Source organism: Corylus avellana, chromosome ca5 (genome assembly GCF_901000735.1).
Source record: "Corylus avellana chromosome ca5, CavTom2PMs-1.0".
NCBI classification, from domain to species: Eukaryota; Viridiplantae; Streptophyta; class Magnoliopsida; order Fagales; family Betulaceae; genus Corylus; species Corylus avellana.
Genome location: NC_081545.1, coordinates 14073925 through 14089864, shown reverse-complemented (window position 1 = coordinate 14089864; position 15940 = coordinate 14073925). Strand labels below are relative to the sequence as shown.

Sequence of the window (15940 nt, the reverse complement as noted above, 5' to 3'; positions counted from 1 at the left end):
TAAATTCTTACCGTCTTCCTCACTGGTTGATTCTCACTAATTCTTGACATTGACCTTGTTGAATTTGTTCTTATCTGTGGCACTCTTTCCTTCTCACAAATTCTTGTTTGTCACTCAATTGCAAGTTTGGCAGACTCATCATCATCAAAATGTACAAAACCATATCCTTTTGATTGAAAATGTGTCATCTAGTGGGCTTTCTTGTCAATGGTCTTCCCATTTTAATTATAATTATAATTTTTAAAACAAAAATCATAAAATTATTCTTTTTGTAAGATATTTTTTATTTTGAATAAAGAACACAAGTGGTCGGAAAAACGACGACGCACGATAATACAGAATGTCAGAAACGATCGAAAAAGAAGGAAGAAACAAGAGAGGGCAGGGATGCACAGTGGCGGCATCGCACGCGTCTGTTACATGACACCGATTAAATCTCGATACGATTTCGCAATCCCCACCGTCGGATCTTTATCTTGCCCCTTCACCTGAAGTTACCCCGCGAGCATTGTTTAGTAAAACAGCCAATTAGCGCGGTCTCTGTCAGTGGCTATAATATCTTTAGCCACACTTTTGAAACTTTCTCGCACTTTCCCAAACACGTAGCCTCCCTTTTCGGAGTCCAGGGTTCGACAATAGCAAGGACATGGACTCGATTCTTCTTCCGGAGCCTTTCGCCGTCGCTAACCACCGAGTCAGCGCTGGCGTCGCTCACCGTTCGTTCAGTTTCCAGCTGCCGTGCCTGCTCGTCTCGCGTCCCGGGCGGGGACTTTGTCTGGATCGCTCGTCGGGGCTCCGGAGGTCCTTGACTATCGCCGCCACCGGCACCTTGATGGCCAATTCCGTGCCGGTACGTTATCTTCTTCGTTTTTTGGCTTTCAATTTTGCCTTTTGTATTTGATTATGCAATATTAATCGCCTCCTACTTTTTTTGTGCATTTAATTATGCCGTGGACGCTAATCGTATAATTAAAATTTTCGAACGAGTATAAGTTTAGGGATTTGGATTCGAGCATACTTTTAGTGGAGTATATTGTGATTTCGATACCTTATGGTTCTTGTGCATTGACACGTGAAATGCAGCCAAGAAGTGGAGTGTACACCGTTGGTGATTTTATGACAAGAAAAGAAGATTTGCATGTGGTGAAGCCTACGACAACCGTGGAAGAAGGTAGTTGTTAAACTTAGATTGCGTCTTGGACTCTTGGACAATATGTCATATATTTTTCCAATTTCTTAATGCACCAGCCTCTTATGTCAACAGCGCTGGAAATTCTTGTGGAAAACAGAATCACTGGTTTTCCGGTGATTGATGAAGAATGGAAATTGGTAAGATTTGCTTACCCCTTCTTGTTGAATCACCCTGTTTTTTGTTGATGCATGTGTTTTAAGTACTGGTATCAGGCTTTGTAATTGTTTACTATCTCAATTTTTTCGAATTATTGAGGATATTGTTGGTTAGGTAGAAGAAATAGGTACTCAAATTGTTCCCAATGGGTCCCATATCTGAGGGTCACTTGACGGCTCGTGTCTTTGAAAGTGAAAATGAACAGGACTCCCACTATTACTGATGTGTCCGAAAGTAATAGCTTATGCATGCTTCACTAAGATTGAGAATTTTTCTTCAATTAGTTCAGCATAATGTCACAAACTTGCTATCTACACTAAAACAAACATCCTGTTTTCACCATCTATCTGCATAGTTAATTTCAGTTTCTTGACTTCTCTCTATTTGCTTGGTGGAATGGGTGTTGGATGAATGACCTGATTTAGGGATTAGTGATTACTATCCTGGGTATGCTTTTTGAGGATTCTCTTAAAATGCAGGTTGGTCTTGTTTCAGATTATGACTTATTGGCATTGGACTCCATATCAGGTAAATCAAAATTTTCAATTTATGTCTTACTTTTTCATTATTACTCTTAAAACAACAAAGGTACTCTCATATCTTGATGTTGTTATTCATTTTAAAAAAACTGCACCCGTGAAATTTGTAGTTTCTGGAAACTAGATTAATTATCCTGTATGAGGGAAAATATTTGGTGGAATTGAAGGCTTTTTGCATAAATGCACTTTACCATTGGAAATCTGCCTTTGACTACTTTAATATTTCTAGCTTTCATGATTTTCTTGATTTTTTTTCTTTTTTTTGGTTAGGTGTTTTTCTTGTATACTTCATGTGTAGTTGGTTGAGCCTTTGTGCTTTTTAATGAATTTCGATTACTTATCAAAAGAAAGGGGAAAATACTGATATAAAGCCATATCCAATTCTTTTTGGAACAATATTAAGGATTTTTTTTCATGGAATTTGTGATAGTATATACTTATTCTTTATATGAGAAAAAAAAATTGAGCTGTTTTATGATGTTTAAAGCGTTAATGATCTTTGGGAGTGACATCTCCTTCCACTATAAACAAGGGGTTTAGTGTGAGGTCATGTGTTCAAACTAGTACGGAGTTATGAGTTAATATTGCCTTCTTCTTCTTCTTCTTCTTCTTATTTTTTCCTTTTCTGTTATTTTTTATTTTTATTTTGCTTTATTCTCATGTTTTAATATCATCTCACTAATCAAATCTAGAAAAGCCTAAAGAATCTTGAGATTATTACTTTGGTGACAGAAACATTTTTTTAGACAATAATAATTTGAACTTCTAACTAATAGAGGCCAGTTTGTATTGTGCAAGTAGAAAATGGAGTGTGCTAGAGGTTGCCTGTCATTTTTATTTTTATTTTTTTGGATTATTAGTTGAGTTTCTTTTAGTATGTATCTTCTAATTTAAGGTATGTTCTCCATAATTTAATTTATCTCAGAAATCCTTTTGAAACTGAATATTTTGAATGTGCAAAATGACTATTATTCATTTCTTACATGATGCAATTGAATATCTTAATTAGGTGGTGCACGAAATGATACGAGCATGTTTCCTGAAGTTGACAGCACTTGGAAAGTATGTGAAAACATTCTCTCTTTAAAATAAAGTTGTCTATTCATGGTTGTCCGTGTCTTTTACATTTATATTATATTTATGAATTGATGAATGTCTGGTTTCCTAAGCCATTATTGTTTGTATCATATCCTGATAGAGGCAACTAAAGATTAGGGTTTTTATAAATGCTCCATTAGATAAAAGAAAATTCCGAAGATTTGCATGTAATAAATAGAATGCCAACTACAGGAGAGTCTAGGGGCAAAGTGAAAACTGAGTTGCAGCAGAGCGTGAGATTACTTTAGCTGCTTGAAGGCTGTAGTGCCTCAGACCTGCAACCAGGTCCGTAGAGTACTGTTTAAAGGGTGATTTTGTGGGTTGATTCCATGGTTGATTAGAAACTGCCATTCCTTGCCTCCACCATGTTAGGTGGGCATACCCTTACAGTTGCCCTCTCCTGACGAGTATTGTTCCAAACATCAGTTAGTCACAGTGAGCATGTACTTGTTGAACTATGCCTGAAGGCTTTCATGGACCCGTGATATTCCTTTTGTTGGGGATAGGATATTCCCCTTTTCTTTATGCACTTTTGCCTTTTACTTTTAATGTCTTTAGCTCCAAAGTTAGAAAGTGGTTTTGTTTTGAGGTTCCTTTTTGGTCTTCGTTCCATCACTTTTTGTTTTGAACTTCGAGAGAAAGGGGATGCTCTAGTGTTTCTCATGTGGAACTGACCTTATAAACAAAAAAATAAATAAAAAGCAAAATATAAAAAATAAAAAATATAATCAGTAATTCAGCTCAACCCAATTCAATAGTGTCTTATATTTTAACTATTTATGGTTAAGCTACAGGATCCGTGACTTTCATTTATCAGTCACATTGAAGTATTTCATGACCTTGCTTACCACTTTATTTTTGGGTTTCCTTGAGTCTTTGTGGGGCCTTCGACTTAATTGAAATCATTGTCCTTACTGCTGCATCATTTCATTTTTGGTGCATGAGTTCCATCACAGACAATTTTCCCTCAACTTGTCCTCATTGCTCAGTTTCTTTGATGCTTAAAACACTACTATGCTCCTTTGAATTCCAAAAATTTCCATGAACGGATGCCCAATCCAAAGCCCACTAAGCAAATCAACTTCAGCTCTTTCTTTGCCTACTTTGTTTAGCACCTTTCTTGCTGGGAGTCCTCCAGTCCATGTTTTAAGCATGTAATGTTCTTTGTAATGCTGTCAGGCATCAGAAATTATCAAGGAAACAGAATGAATATATCTCTACTCGAGAGGGTTTTGTATTTTAGGAGGATTTTCTTGAAGAGACTCCATAAGTTGAGACCTGCATCTCAATTTTGGAAGCATTATAAACTTGTGACCTTATTAAAGAAATACATTCATGCAATCCCGATTAAAATTCTGTCCTTTTTTCTTTGCAATAGTTATATTGTCCAACCAGGTACTTCTCTAATTGACTGTAGTGCTGCAGACATTTAATGAGGTACAGAACTTGCTCAGTAAAACCCACGGGAAGTTGGTTGGTGATTTGATGACGCCAGCCCCTGTCGTTGTTCGTGAAACCACTAATCTTGAGGACGCTGCTAGGTTCTTTCATCCCTTTTCTTTTTTCCAGATTTACCCCTTCTCTAGTTTCTTTCTTTATTATTGTTTTCTTCCATCTTTCTGAGTAGCTGCAGCTAGAGAGTGACAATTCTGAATTGCTCTATCAAATACAGGTTGTTGCTCGAAACAAAATATCGCCGACTTCCTGTTGTGGATGCTGATGGCAAGCTGGTAAGTAATTCCCCTTTCATTATCTCTCTCTTTCTTTATCATGCTTCCTCCAGTTCTTAATTAGCCGTTGTTTATAACCCGAAGGTTGGGATAATTACGAGAGGAAATGTCGTCAGAGCTGCCCTTCATATAAAACGTGCTGATGAAATCAAAGCATAATACTTGGATACTACCCTATGAATTAGGGGCACACCCGAATTTGGCAAGCAGGGCTCATTCGATCCTGCAAGTGCCATGAGTCTACAAACTGGGATGTCAGAGGATCTCTCAGCTCTCTCTCTATGTACAATTTTGGCTTATGTATGTAAAAACACCGATTTGATTTGTTATACATAATTATCAAGACAAAAGGCTACAGTTTTTTTTACCCACTAAAATGACACGTTTATGCGACTATAATATGCTCCGACAGAGCATAAAGGCTCCGTTAGTGGGACGTTGGTGGGCCACTCATAGTCGGATGGCGTGGAGCTATGTAATTAAATTCTTGAGCTAACATCTGACTTGGTTGTGGTGGAAACTACCGGTATTCAAACAGGTAAGCTAGGAGAGCATCAATATGTCCTTGCAATGTCAATTTAGGAAGGTGGAAGAGTTGAAAAGGAGTGGGTTTGGTTCTTTATTGCCATGTCGATTATTGTTCGGAGATGTGGTTGAGGACATGAATATCAGGGGTTTACCATACCCAGTGGCCATAGAGAAAATGCACAATGTATGAAATGATTGTGTGTCCATTGAGATAATCTCTTGTTTCTTCTTTAATTACAAACAAATAATAATCATGTTGTAGTGCAACCACGTGAAAGCTACATTTGTTGATTGAAAGGGAAATATTGTAAGATGAAATGGGTCAAAAAGCAACGCACGGATGGTGGGGGTGGTAATGGCGCATCTAATCACTGTTTTTTATTACTTTTTCTTGGAAGTAAATCAATCCGCCTTCCCAACTCCTATCTAACCTGGAGAGCTTGTCGATTCCGTTTTTTAATCACTCCAATGAGATCTTTTTTGATAATTTTTTCTCGTCTTCCGGGTTAGATAGGAGTTGGGAGGGCGGATTGATTTACTTCCAAGAAAAAGTTATAAAAAAACTAACCCGGAGAGTTTGTCGATTTCGTTTTTTAATCACTCCAATGAGATCTTTTTTGATAATTTTTTCTCGTCTTCTTTTGCTCAACGCGGATTGGTCTCTCTTCTTCTCCTCTTTCCTCCTCTTTTTATTTTTAAATTTTTTAAATTTTTAATTTTAATTTTAATTTTTTAATTTTATTTTTGTCTACAATTTGAAAGTCAGATTTACTGCGCTCAGCTCTTCCGCACCACCCAAGCATCGTTCCTTCGGCATCAATGACGTCCAAAAGCTTCTGTTGGCAACTCCGGCTAGAATGCATGCTCAACATGCGCTGCCACTTTCACCATTTGTTTTTGGTCCACTCGTTAGATTATTGGCTTCTCCCTTACTTCTTCACTGGATCTCTTGAGCTGGTACCTTATTTTTGCCTTTGGAAAACCCTAGATCTGGTTATAGTTTCTATTTTGGTGCCCACCAAGTTTTTTTTTGCCGGATACCTTCAATAGCTCCCATCCAACAAATTTCAGTACTTTTTTCCTTGCTATAATTGTTGCTGTGTAGGACCATTTAAAAATATTTCTTCTTTAAACCGCCCCTTGTGGCGGTCCTAGTTGATCAAATAGGTTTGGTCATTTATTTGACTAATTTTTTGCACTGATTTTTTATTATTTTTGGCTCTTGTTTGGGTTACCAACCATTATCAGATTTTGTTTGTTGTACTTTTTCTTTCACTTCCCCCTTAATTGATTAGAAAAAATAAAAAAAAAAATCAACCCCTACCAATAGTTTTTGCACTGTCGATCTTCGTTTTAAGAAATGAATACAAAATGCTGCCGCTCACACTTTACTAAATGTTAACATCATCATCTTAATAAAACTTATCATATGTCTAAAAAGAAGTTACTCTCCGCTAATTGTGGACTAATCCCTTTGTCCTCTTCTGGGAAACGCATAGAAATCGTCAACCAAACGTGGATAACAGCTAAAACCTCAAGTCAAAAAAAAAAAACCTCTCATCAGATCTCCGCTAATTTAACCAGAAATTTTTGCGATTTGACCTCAAGATGGGGCAGATACAATACATCCATATCTATTGGATCTCAATTGACAAATCCCACCGACCACGCTGCCCTCGTCATCATCATCATGCACCGTCACCATTCACCACCACACCATTTTCTCCCTCCCCCCACTCTTTCTCTCTCACTCTCCTAATCACTAATCAGAACCCAAAAAAAAAAAACCTACTCTTCAAATCTTATCACTTTAGTAGTTATAACTTTAGTGGTTAGCGTCGCCCTTTGCGCCCAACTGCTATTTCCCACTTCCCATTTCGTTCCTCCATGCCATTAAGAAATAAAGAGAAAAAAAAAAATCAGAAAAATTAGGAAATATTCTGATAATAATATTACATTTACAATTTTTACAGGGCCAAAATTTCTTTGATTAAAAACAAAGAAAGAAAAATAAAAATAGGGCTAATGAAAAAGGTACAGTACACTACAAACAGAGGGCCTCATCATTTCTTCAGCCGTCACTCCCATACCTCCATGGCGCGCACGTTAGCGCCACCCCCACAAATCCACATAAAAAAGAAAAGCAGTAGACTTTCCAATTCCAGTTTTCCACTAATTCCTCTCATCCCACTCCGACTCCGAGTTCTCCGGTTCGGGCACCTTATTCAAGTCGACCCGCTCCACCAACCCGCCACAAGACTCGAACTCGCTCGTCGCCGGCGATACATGCCGAAGTTGATGTTGATGATGATGGTGATGGTGGTGGTGGTGGTGATGCGGATGATGCAGAGCCGTCTCGAGCGCGTCGACTCTAGCGCCCACCTCGGTCGCCTTTTTCCTTATGAAAGCCGCGGACATGTTCTCCCCAAGCGCCGCGCCACCGGCAACTTCGGCTGCCAAAACCTCTGGGAAGTTGAGCCGAGCCGAGGGTCCCCTCAAGTAGAAAACGGCGGTGTCGTAAGCGCGCGCCGCCGCCACGGGGGTGGAGTAGGAACCGAGCCAAATCCTTGAACGCTTGTTTGGCTCTCTAATCTCAGCCACCCACTTCCCCCACTTCCTCATCCTTATCCCCTTGTAGGGTCTCTCGCAGATCTCAACCCCTCTCTTCCTCCTATTCTCCTCTCGCTCTCCTCCTCCTCCCCCTCCTCCTCCTTCACCACCTTCCATCTCTCTGGAAAAAAACTAAAAAAAAAAAAACCTAAAAAACCCCTTTTCTTCTCTCTCTCTCTCTCTCTCTGGATTATAGAGGGGGCGAGCAAATAATCCTCTTCATCAAAATACTAGAATTTCAACGAGTAGAAGAAAAAACCCAGTGCGGTTTTTGAGAGAGATGGGGCCTGGAGGGGGTGGGGGGTTCTTTGTTTCTACTACTACTACTTGGCCACTCAGCTTGTCATCTGGGTAAGCGTCCACGTTGGTTTTCTTTCAAAGGCAAACAATTTTTTTTTTTTTTAATAAAAAAAAAGGGTACTGACCAAATTCACCGACAAATCTTTCTCTGCTTTTCCTTTGTTTTTGTAATGGTTATCCAAGGCCGTAACATTGATAAAAAAAAAAACAGTTTGTAGTTCTAGTTGTAGACGTAGATGCTCTGCCTATAATTATAAAAGATGGGGTATATATATATATATATATATAGTCAAAAGGAATAATATAATTGCATCTGAGTGGGTTTTGTTTGGGCTCCGTTTGGCAAATGGGAAAAAAGGATTTTGGGATTTCTTTTTTTAATTATTTTTTATTTAGTATAATACTTAAATAATCAATTGCGAAAATAATACGCTCAGATGGGATTGGTGGTGCTAGCTACCATTTATATCACTTGTTTGTTTGTTTGTTTTTTATTTTTTATTTTTTGTGTCTTTGTTATTTATATATAATTTTCGGAGGGGGCAAAGGGGTAGGTCGGTGGTCGGTGGATAGATACCGTTAGGAATTGACTTTCCCTCCACGCAATTAACGATATAATACATTATCAGTTTTGTCCTTGTTAAACCTTCCTTTGACATGACCGATTTAGGGTCAGTTTTGGCATTTCATGTTTTTTGTGGCCCACTTAGTCAAGTTGGGGGTGCCCTGCTTATCATATTAGAGGGCGGCGTAATTATTTATATATACAGCACCATTTTTTTGGGTGGAAACTGAGAAATATACATCTCTTTGATGAGGTTAAAAGATTATTACCCGGTCGTTTCACCTATAAATATCTCTCTTTTCGGTGCTTATAAAATTCTTGCTCGGAAATTAAAAAAGAAAATATACGCTCCAAAATTAGGGGTATTAATTCGTGTTTGTGTGTCAAGTTCAACTCGTATCAAAGTTTATATATAAGATTATATAAGTCAACCCTAACTTGGTCCACTTAATTAAACGGGTCAAACATTTCAATCAAAAACCTTTAATTTTACACGAAAAATGTTAGAAGTACCAAATTTTTTACCAAAAGATGGATTAATGGATACAAAGATGATGTGAAGCTTATTCATTGGTACCCGTAACATTTATCTTTATTAAATGTTTTGATAATTTCTAATGAAAAAGCTCCACATCATTTTAGTACTCACCTCTTGGTAAAAGATTTGGTACTCCTAGCATTTTTTGTGTGGAGTACGCAGGTCATGTAAAAAATTTCCATAAATGATGTCGCGTGTCGAATTCGACTCGTGTCGAGCCATGAGTATAAGAATAGAAAGCGACTTGGGTGCACCTTTAGCACAAAAGTCACATTTTGTGCCACCAATAAGAAGCTAATACATCAGCCAATTTAATTAGACTTATATTTAAAATAAAAACTCAACCACACCGGATTATACTCTAGATAAAATAAAAAATTAATTTTTAAAAAAATAACAAGCAAAAAAAACAAACAAGATTGAAGGGGTGGCTGGTTGGCCACCCCTCGCCCACTTTGGGTGGCTGGCTGCCACACCTAGGCCTAGGGGTGGGCGTGCGGCCACTCCCATGGCTTGGGGGTGGCCGGCAAGCCACCCCCATGAGCTGGGAGTGGCGGCCAGCCATCCCAAATCCGGATCTGGGGTAGTCGGCGAGCCACCCACAGGCCATGGGAGTGGCCACGCCGCCACCCCTAGGACTTGGGGTGGCTGCCAGCCACACCTTCAATTTTTTTTAAAAAAAACAATTTTTTATTTATAAATAATTAATTTTTTATTTCATATGTGATATAATCTAGTGTAGTTAAGCTTTTTTTTTAAAAAAAAAAAAAAAAACTTAAGTTTGGTAAGTTTGGCTTAAGTGTCAACTTCTGATTGGTTGCACAAAACTCACATTTTGTGCAACCTCCCTAAATAAGTTATTCTCATGAGGATATTTATGTTAAGGACAAAAATTTCCTTTAAACCAGTGTGGAGGAAATATCCTACAACCCACTTAAAATAGTGCCAAGTGTCTATAAGCATTTAAAATGCATACTAAATTCTTAAGGTCATTAATTGCAGTTTACTAACTTAGACTAACGTTTTAAATGTTTATAGACACTTGACACTATTTTAAATGGATTGAAGAATATTTCCTCCAAACTCGTTTAGATAAAATTTATGTTCATATGTTAACTTTAACCCAATCCATTTAATTAAATAAGTCAGACTCATCAATATTAACTTTTTAATTTTGTATTAAGTTCATATCAAATTAATAAATCCTGCCAAAAATTGTTGGCCCCAAAATACAAAGAAGCATCTTTCTATAACAAAACAACAAGAGAAAGTACACTTTTCTTGCAAAGAAACGTGTTGGGAAGAAGGATGAATTTCCATACCTAATATATATATATATAAGAGCTATTAGGTACGGGAATAAAGGGTAATGAATGTTGTGAGGGGTTGTGATTGTTCCTTTATGTTTATATTGATAATGGGATTATGATGTTGATTATGGGATTTATAAGCTCTCATTTTTATTTATAGTGCTTGAAATGGACTAATTTTACTATTTTTTTAGAAACTATTCAATTAAAGTGGCAGTCTAATCATTACAACAATGATTATTATTACAAATTCGCCGGTGGCAGAGTCGACGTTTAATGAGACAGAGGTGCCATTGTGAATTTTAATTTTATATAATAAAGTTTTAAGGTCTACGCTAGCTGTTATCATAATAATTATAAAAAAAAGTTCATTTGTTAATTTTAGGATCCACATTTGATGGATAGATGTAGGTATAGGAAACACTGAATCTTGGTTAATTAGAAGGTTATGGTGCCTAAAGATAATATTAGAATATTTATTAAGGTCTTGTTTGTTTCGGTGTAAAATGTATTTTGTTAAAAAATTATTTCAGCTTAATAGTTTTTTGGAGTTTGACTTGTATGAAAAATTAATAAATATTACTTATATTTTTATGTAATCTAAAGAGTTAACGAGGAAGACTGAGACAACAAAGATGAGTTGCGGAATAAGAAAGATTTGACAATAGAAGGTTTTTGGGGGTGGGATTGAGATAAAGTGCAATTGTTGCCTTTGTTGCTTGCAATTTGAGTAGACAATTATGAGAGAGCTCTTGTGGCGCTTCTCTTTTACAGGCATGTGTCCAAGTAGCCCAAGATCTGCTCAAGCAAGTAAGCCCCATAAGGATCCTCTCACTATAACCCACTTGGAAGTGCGGGAGAGCATCAGAAAATCTGTTATGCACATAAGAAACGTAAGCCATTTTAAGCTTTATCAATGTTATTTTTCTTGATCAACTAAAAACATTTTCAAATTGACTAATATTTTATGTCGCACCAAACACTCAAAAATAAGTTTTTTTTTTTTTTTTTTTCTAAATGATTAAATATACTTAAAGTTTTAGAATAAATCATTCTTTAACATAATAGCAGAGCATTCAATTTTTTTTTTTTTTTTTTTTTTTTTTTTTCTGTAATTCATCTTTAATTTCAGTTAAAGATTCTACTTTATGGATTTCATTTGTTAAAGGAAAGCTAACCCACATGTGATGATGAATGTTTAAATATTAATAAAATGATTTAATACATATTTTTAAAAATTTATTTAAAATTTTGAAAAATTATAATTTAATAAATAGAAATGTTTTTGTCTTTTGCTATCGAGCTCCCTATTTTTTGGACAGAATTTTCTTCCAAACTGGGTTGGAGGAACTTCCTTCAATTCAGACTATAAAAATGACATATGTTTATTTTTTAATAACATGTGACATACACATGAGTTTTTAATATTATTTATTATAACTGTGTCCATACTATTAAAGAAACATGTACATCTCACATGTTCAAATAACACATGTTATTTATATAGACAAAGTTTGAAGAAGTTCCTTCAACCCAGTTTGGAGAAAAACTCTGTCTAACGTAAAATGGTTTACGATTCTCGCGTGCATAACAAATTTTCCGCAGCTCACCCACTCCTCCAAGTGGGCAATAGTGATTATAGGGCCTATTTACCGAAACAGATCTTCAGCTACCTGAACGCCTGATGGAAAGGAAAGCCCCACAAGTGGTCTCTCATAATTGTCCATCTAAATTCAGTAAACTGCAAGCAATGTGAGCAGACAATTGCAATTAATCTCAATCTCATTCCGGAAAGCCTTTTGTTCTTAAATACTCTCTTCCTTCACAACTCCTCTTTGTTGTTTCTCTGTCTTCCTCATATCTCCTCAGATTATATAAACATATAAAAAATATTTAGTAATTTTTTCATATGAGCCAAAAAAGTATTAAACCGAAATAATTTCTCTATAGAAAAAAATTTATACTTAAACAAACATGGCCTTAATAAATATTCTAACACCATCTTTAGTCTCAAGGATAGTTCTAACCCGCTTGGAAATTCTTTGATCCATAGGGGGCATTTTGGCCACCCAAGCCAACTAAAACGTGTGTTAAGGACGAAAATAGGGAGCTCGACAGCAAAAGACAAAAGCATTTATATTTATTAAATTATCATTTTTGCAAAATTTTCAATAACATAAAAAAATATGTATTAAATCATTTTATTAATATTTAAACATTTATCATCACATCTGGGTTAGAAATTTCCTTCAATAAATGAAATCCATAACGTAGGTAGAATCTTTAACTGAAATAAAAGATGAATTATAGAAAAAATTTTGAATGCTCTAACATCATGTTAGATAATTCTTTATTCTAAACATTTAAGTTGCTAAAAATAGTATATTTAATCATTTAAGACCCATTTGTTTCCGATTTTTTAGAAAAAAAAAAAAAAAAAAAAGTTTTTCTTATTTTTGAGTGTTTGGTGCAGCGTAAAATATTGGTCAATTTCAAAATGTTTTTAGTTGACCAAGAAAAATAACATTAATAAAGCATAAAATGATTTACGATTCTTATGTGCATAACAGATTTTTCGCTGCTTTCCCGCACCTCCAGGTGCGCAATAGTGATAATGGGGCCTATTTGACGGAACAGATCTTGGGCCACCTGAACACCTACCGTGAAAGGAAAGCCCTACAAGTGCTCTCTCATAATTGTATGTCCAAATTGCAAGCAATATGAACAGACAATTGCAATTTATCTCAATCTCAACCTCGAAAGCCTTTTATTCATAAATTCTCTCTTCCTACACAACTCATGTTTGTTGTTTCTCTGTCTTCCTCATAGCTCCTCAAATTATATAAAAATATAAACAATATATATATTAATTTTTCATACGAGCCAAATGCCGAAATAGTATTAAGCCGAAATAATTTCTTGATAAAAAACATTTTATACCGAAACAGACCTGGCCTTAATAAATATTATGACACCATCTTTAGTCTCAAGGAAAGTTCTAACCCACATGGAAATTCTTTGATCCATAGGGGGGAATTTTCGCCATTCGAGCCAATTAATACGTGCGTTGAGGACAAAAAATAGGGAGCTCGACCACAAAAGACAAAAACATTTCTATGTATTAAATTATCATTTTAAAATTTTTTAAATAAATTAAAAAATATGTATTAAATCATTTTATTAATATTTAAACATTTATCATCACACGTGGGTTAGAACTTTCCTTTAATAAATGAAATCCATAACGTAGAATCTTTAATTGAAATTAAAGATGAATTACAAAAAAAAAAAAAAAAAAAAATTGAATGCCCTAATATCATTTTAAATAATTATTTATTTTAAAAACTTAAGTTGCTAAAAATAGTATATTTAATCATTTAAGACCCTTTTTTTTCCGATTTTTTAGAAAGAAAAAAAAAGAAGAAGGTTTTTCTTATTTTTGAGTGTTTGCTGGGGCGTAAACTATTAGTCAATTTGAAAATGTTTTTTTAGTTGACCAAGAAAAATATCATTGATACAGCGTAAAATGGTTTACGATTCTTATGTGCATAATAGATTTTTCGCTGCTCTCCCGCACCTCCAGGTGGGCAATTGTGATAATGGGGCCTACTTGCCGAAACAGATCTTGGAATACCTGAACACCTGCTTGGAAAGGAAAGCCCCACAAGTGCTTTCTCATAATTGTCTCTCCAAATTGCAAGATAAGCTGACAATTGCACTTGATCTCAATCTCATCCTCAAAAGCCTTTTATTCTTAAATACTCTATTCTTACGCAACTCCTCTTTGCTTTTTCTTTGTATTCCTCATTGCACCTCAAATTATATAAAAATATAAAAAATATTTATTAATTTTTCATACGAGCTAAACGCCAAAAAAATATTAAGCCGAAATAATTTATCGATAGAAAACATTTTATATCGAAACAAACATGGCCTTAATAAATATTTTGACACCATCTTTAGTCTCAAGGAAAGTTCTAACCCACATGGAAATTCTTTGATCCATAGCTGATTTTGGCCATCCGAGCCAACTAATACCTGCGTTGAAGAGATAAATAGGAAGGAAGTTTGTATAACTCAGTTTGGAAGAAAACTATGTCCTTTTACGCTTTATGAATGTTATTATTATTATTATTATTTTTGTCAACTATAAACATTTTAAGATTGACTAATATTTTACACCTCACCAAACACTCAAAAAAACTAAAAATAAAAAACATTTTTTTTCTTCTAAAAAAGCATAAATAAATGGGTCCTATATGATTAAATATACTATTTTTAGCTGCTTAAGTTTTTAGAATAAATAATTATTTAACATGATATCAGAGCATTCAATTTTTTTTTTCCGTAATTCATCTTTAATTTCATTTAAAGATTCTACGTTATGGATTTAATTTATTAAAGGAAATTTCTAACCCACATTTGATGATAAATGTTTAAATATTAATTAAATGATTTAATATATATTTTTTAATTTATTTAAAGGGTAAATATATTATAAATTCCCGAGTCAACCTGCTAAAACTGTAAAATCCATAAGTTTTTTTTTTTTTGTTTTTTTTTTTTAGGGATAAATGCAAGATTGGTCCCTGTGGTTTGTCTAATTTACAAATCAATCCCTATGGTTTAAAAAATAATTTATAGGTCCCTATAGTAGGCCAAAATAACATTTTACTCCCTGAACTCATTTTTCGTTAAATGACTTAACGGAAACCGTTACATTGCCACACTACACCCAATAAAAATAAGACATGTGTTCTTTTTTTTATTTATGCTTTTAAAAAAAATGACAAATAAGCTTTTTCACGTCATTTTGAGGCTCCAACACACACTCCACGTCAAATTAAATAAACCTAATCCCTCTAAATCCCCTGTGCCGCCGTCGTCTTCATCTTCCCCAACGATTCTTGCCGTCGTATTCATCTTCGTCTTCATGCTGTCATATTCATCTTCCGCACCGATTCTTGCATCCATCTCTAGGTGAGTTGTTGGGTTTCATAGTACGACTGAAATCAAGGTGAAAGTAAAAAAGCTCCAAAGCAAGGTGGCTTACTGTTGTGACATTTTCAGCGATTCTCTGACTGCGATTTCAATTGTACTATGAAACCCAATTGCTTACCAAGAGATGGACGGAAGAATCAGTGGGAAAAATGAAGACGACGGCAAGAATCGTTGGGGAAGATGAAGACGAAGACAAAAATGGTTGGGGAAGATGAGAACAACAGCAGCACAGGAGATATAGAGGGATTAGGTTTATTTAATTTGACATGCAGTATGTGTTGGAGCCTCAAAATGACGTGGAAAAGCTTATTTGTCATTTTTTAAAAGCCTAAATAAAAAAGAATACGTGTCTTATTTTTATTGGGTGTGATGT

The 15940-nt window shown here is 35.3% G+C and overlaps 2 protein-coding genes across 2 annotated transcripts; one reads left to right on the top strand and one right to left on the bottom strand.

The window, feature by feature from the left end:
- The first annotated feature begins 377 nt into the window (after positions 1–377).
- On the top strand, positions 378–5082 carry LOC132182565 (CBS domain-containing protein CBSX1, chloroplastic). Its single transcript, XM_059595849.1, has 8 exons — positions 378–850; positions 1084–1171; positions 1265–1329; positions 1828–1876; positions 2897–2949; positions 4411–4526; positions 4658–4715; positions 4800–5082. Exons 1-8 carry the CDS (start codon positions 647–649, stop codon positions 4872–4874), a joined length of 708 nt encoding a protein of 235 aa, XP_059451832.1. The 5' UTR covers positions 378–646; the 3' UTR covers positions 4875–5082.
- A 2097-nt stretch (positions 5083–7179) lies between these two features.
- LOC132182372 (ethylene-responsive transcription factor RAP2-10-like) lies at positions 7180–8197 on the bottom strand. The gene has a single exon (XM_059595602.1). It carries the CDS (start codon positions 7968–7970, stop codon positions 7416–7418), a length of 555 nt encoding a protein of 184 aa, XP_059451585.1. The 5' UTR covers positions 7971–8197; the 3' UTR covers positions 7180–7415.
- Positions 8198–15940: the final 7743 nt, after the last annotated feature.

Excerpts from the sequence above, each read along its gene's own strand:
- LOC132182565 (XM_059595849.1), top strand. The coding sequence starts at position 647 with ATGGACTCGATTCTTCTTCCGGAGCCTTTCGCCGTCGCTAACCACCGA. Across the intron at positions 1,877-2,896 it reads GGCATTGGACTCCATATCAG|GTGGTGCACGAAATGATACG; the intron begins GTAAATCAAAAT and ends TATCTTAATTAG. Across the intron at positions 2,950-4,410 it reads AAGTTGACAGCACTTGGAAA|ACATTTAATGAGGTACAGAA; the intron begins GTATGTGAAAAC and ends GTAGTGCTGCAG.
- LOC132182372 (XM_059595602.1), bottom strand. The coding sequence starts at position 7,970 with ATGGAAGGTGGTGAAGGAGGAGGAGGGGGAGGAGGAGGAGAGCGAGAG.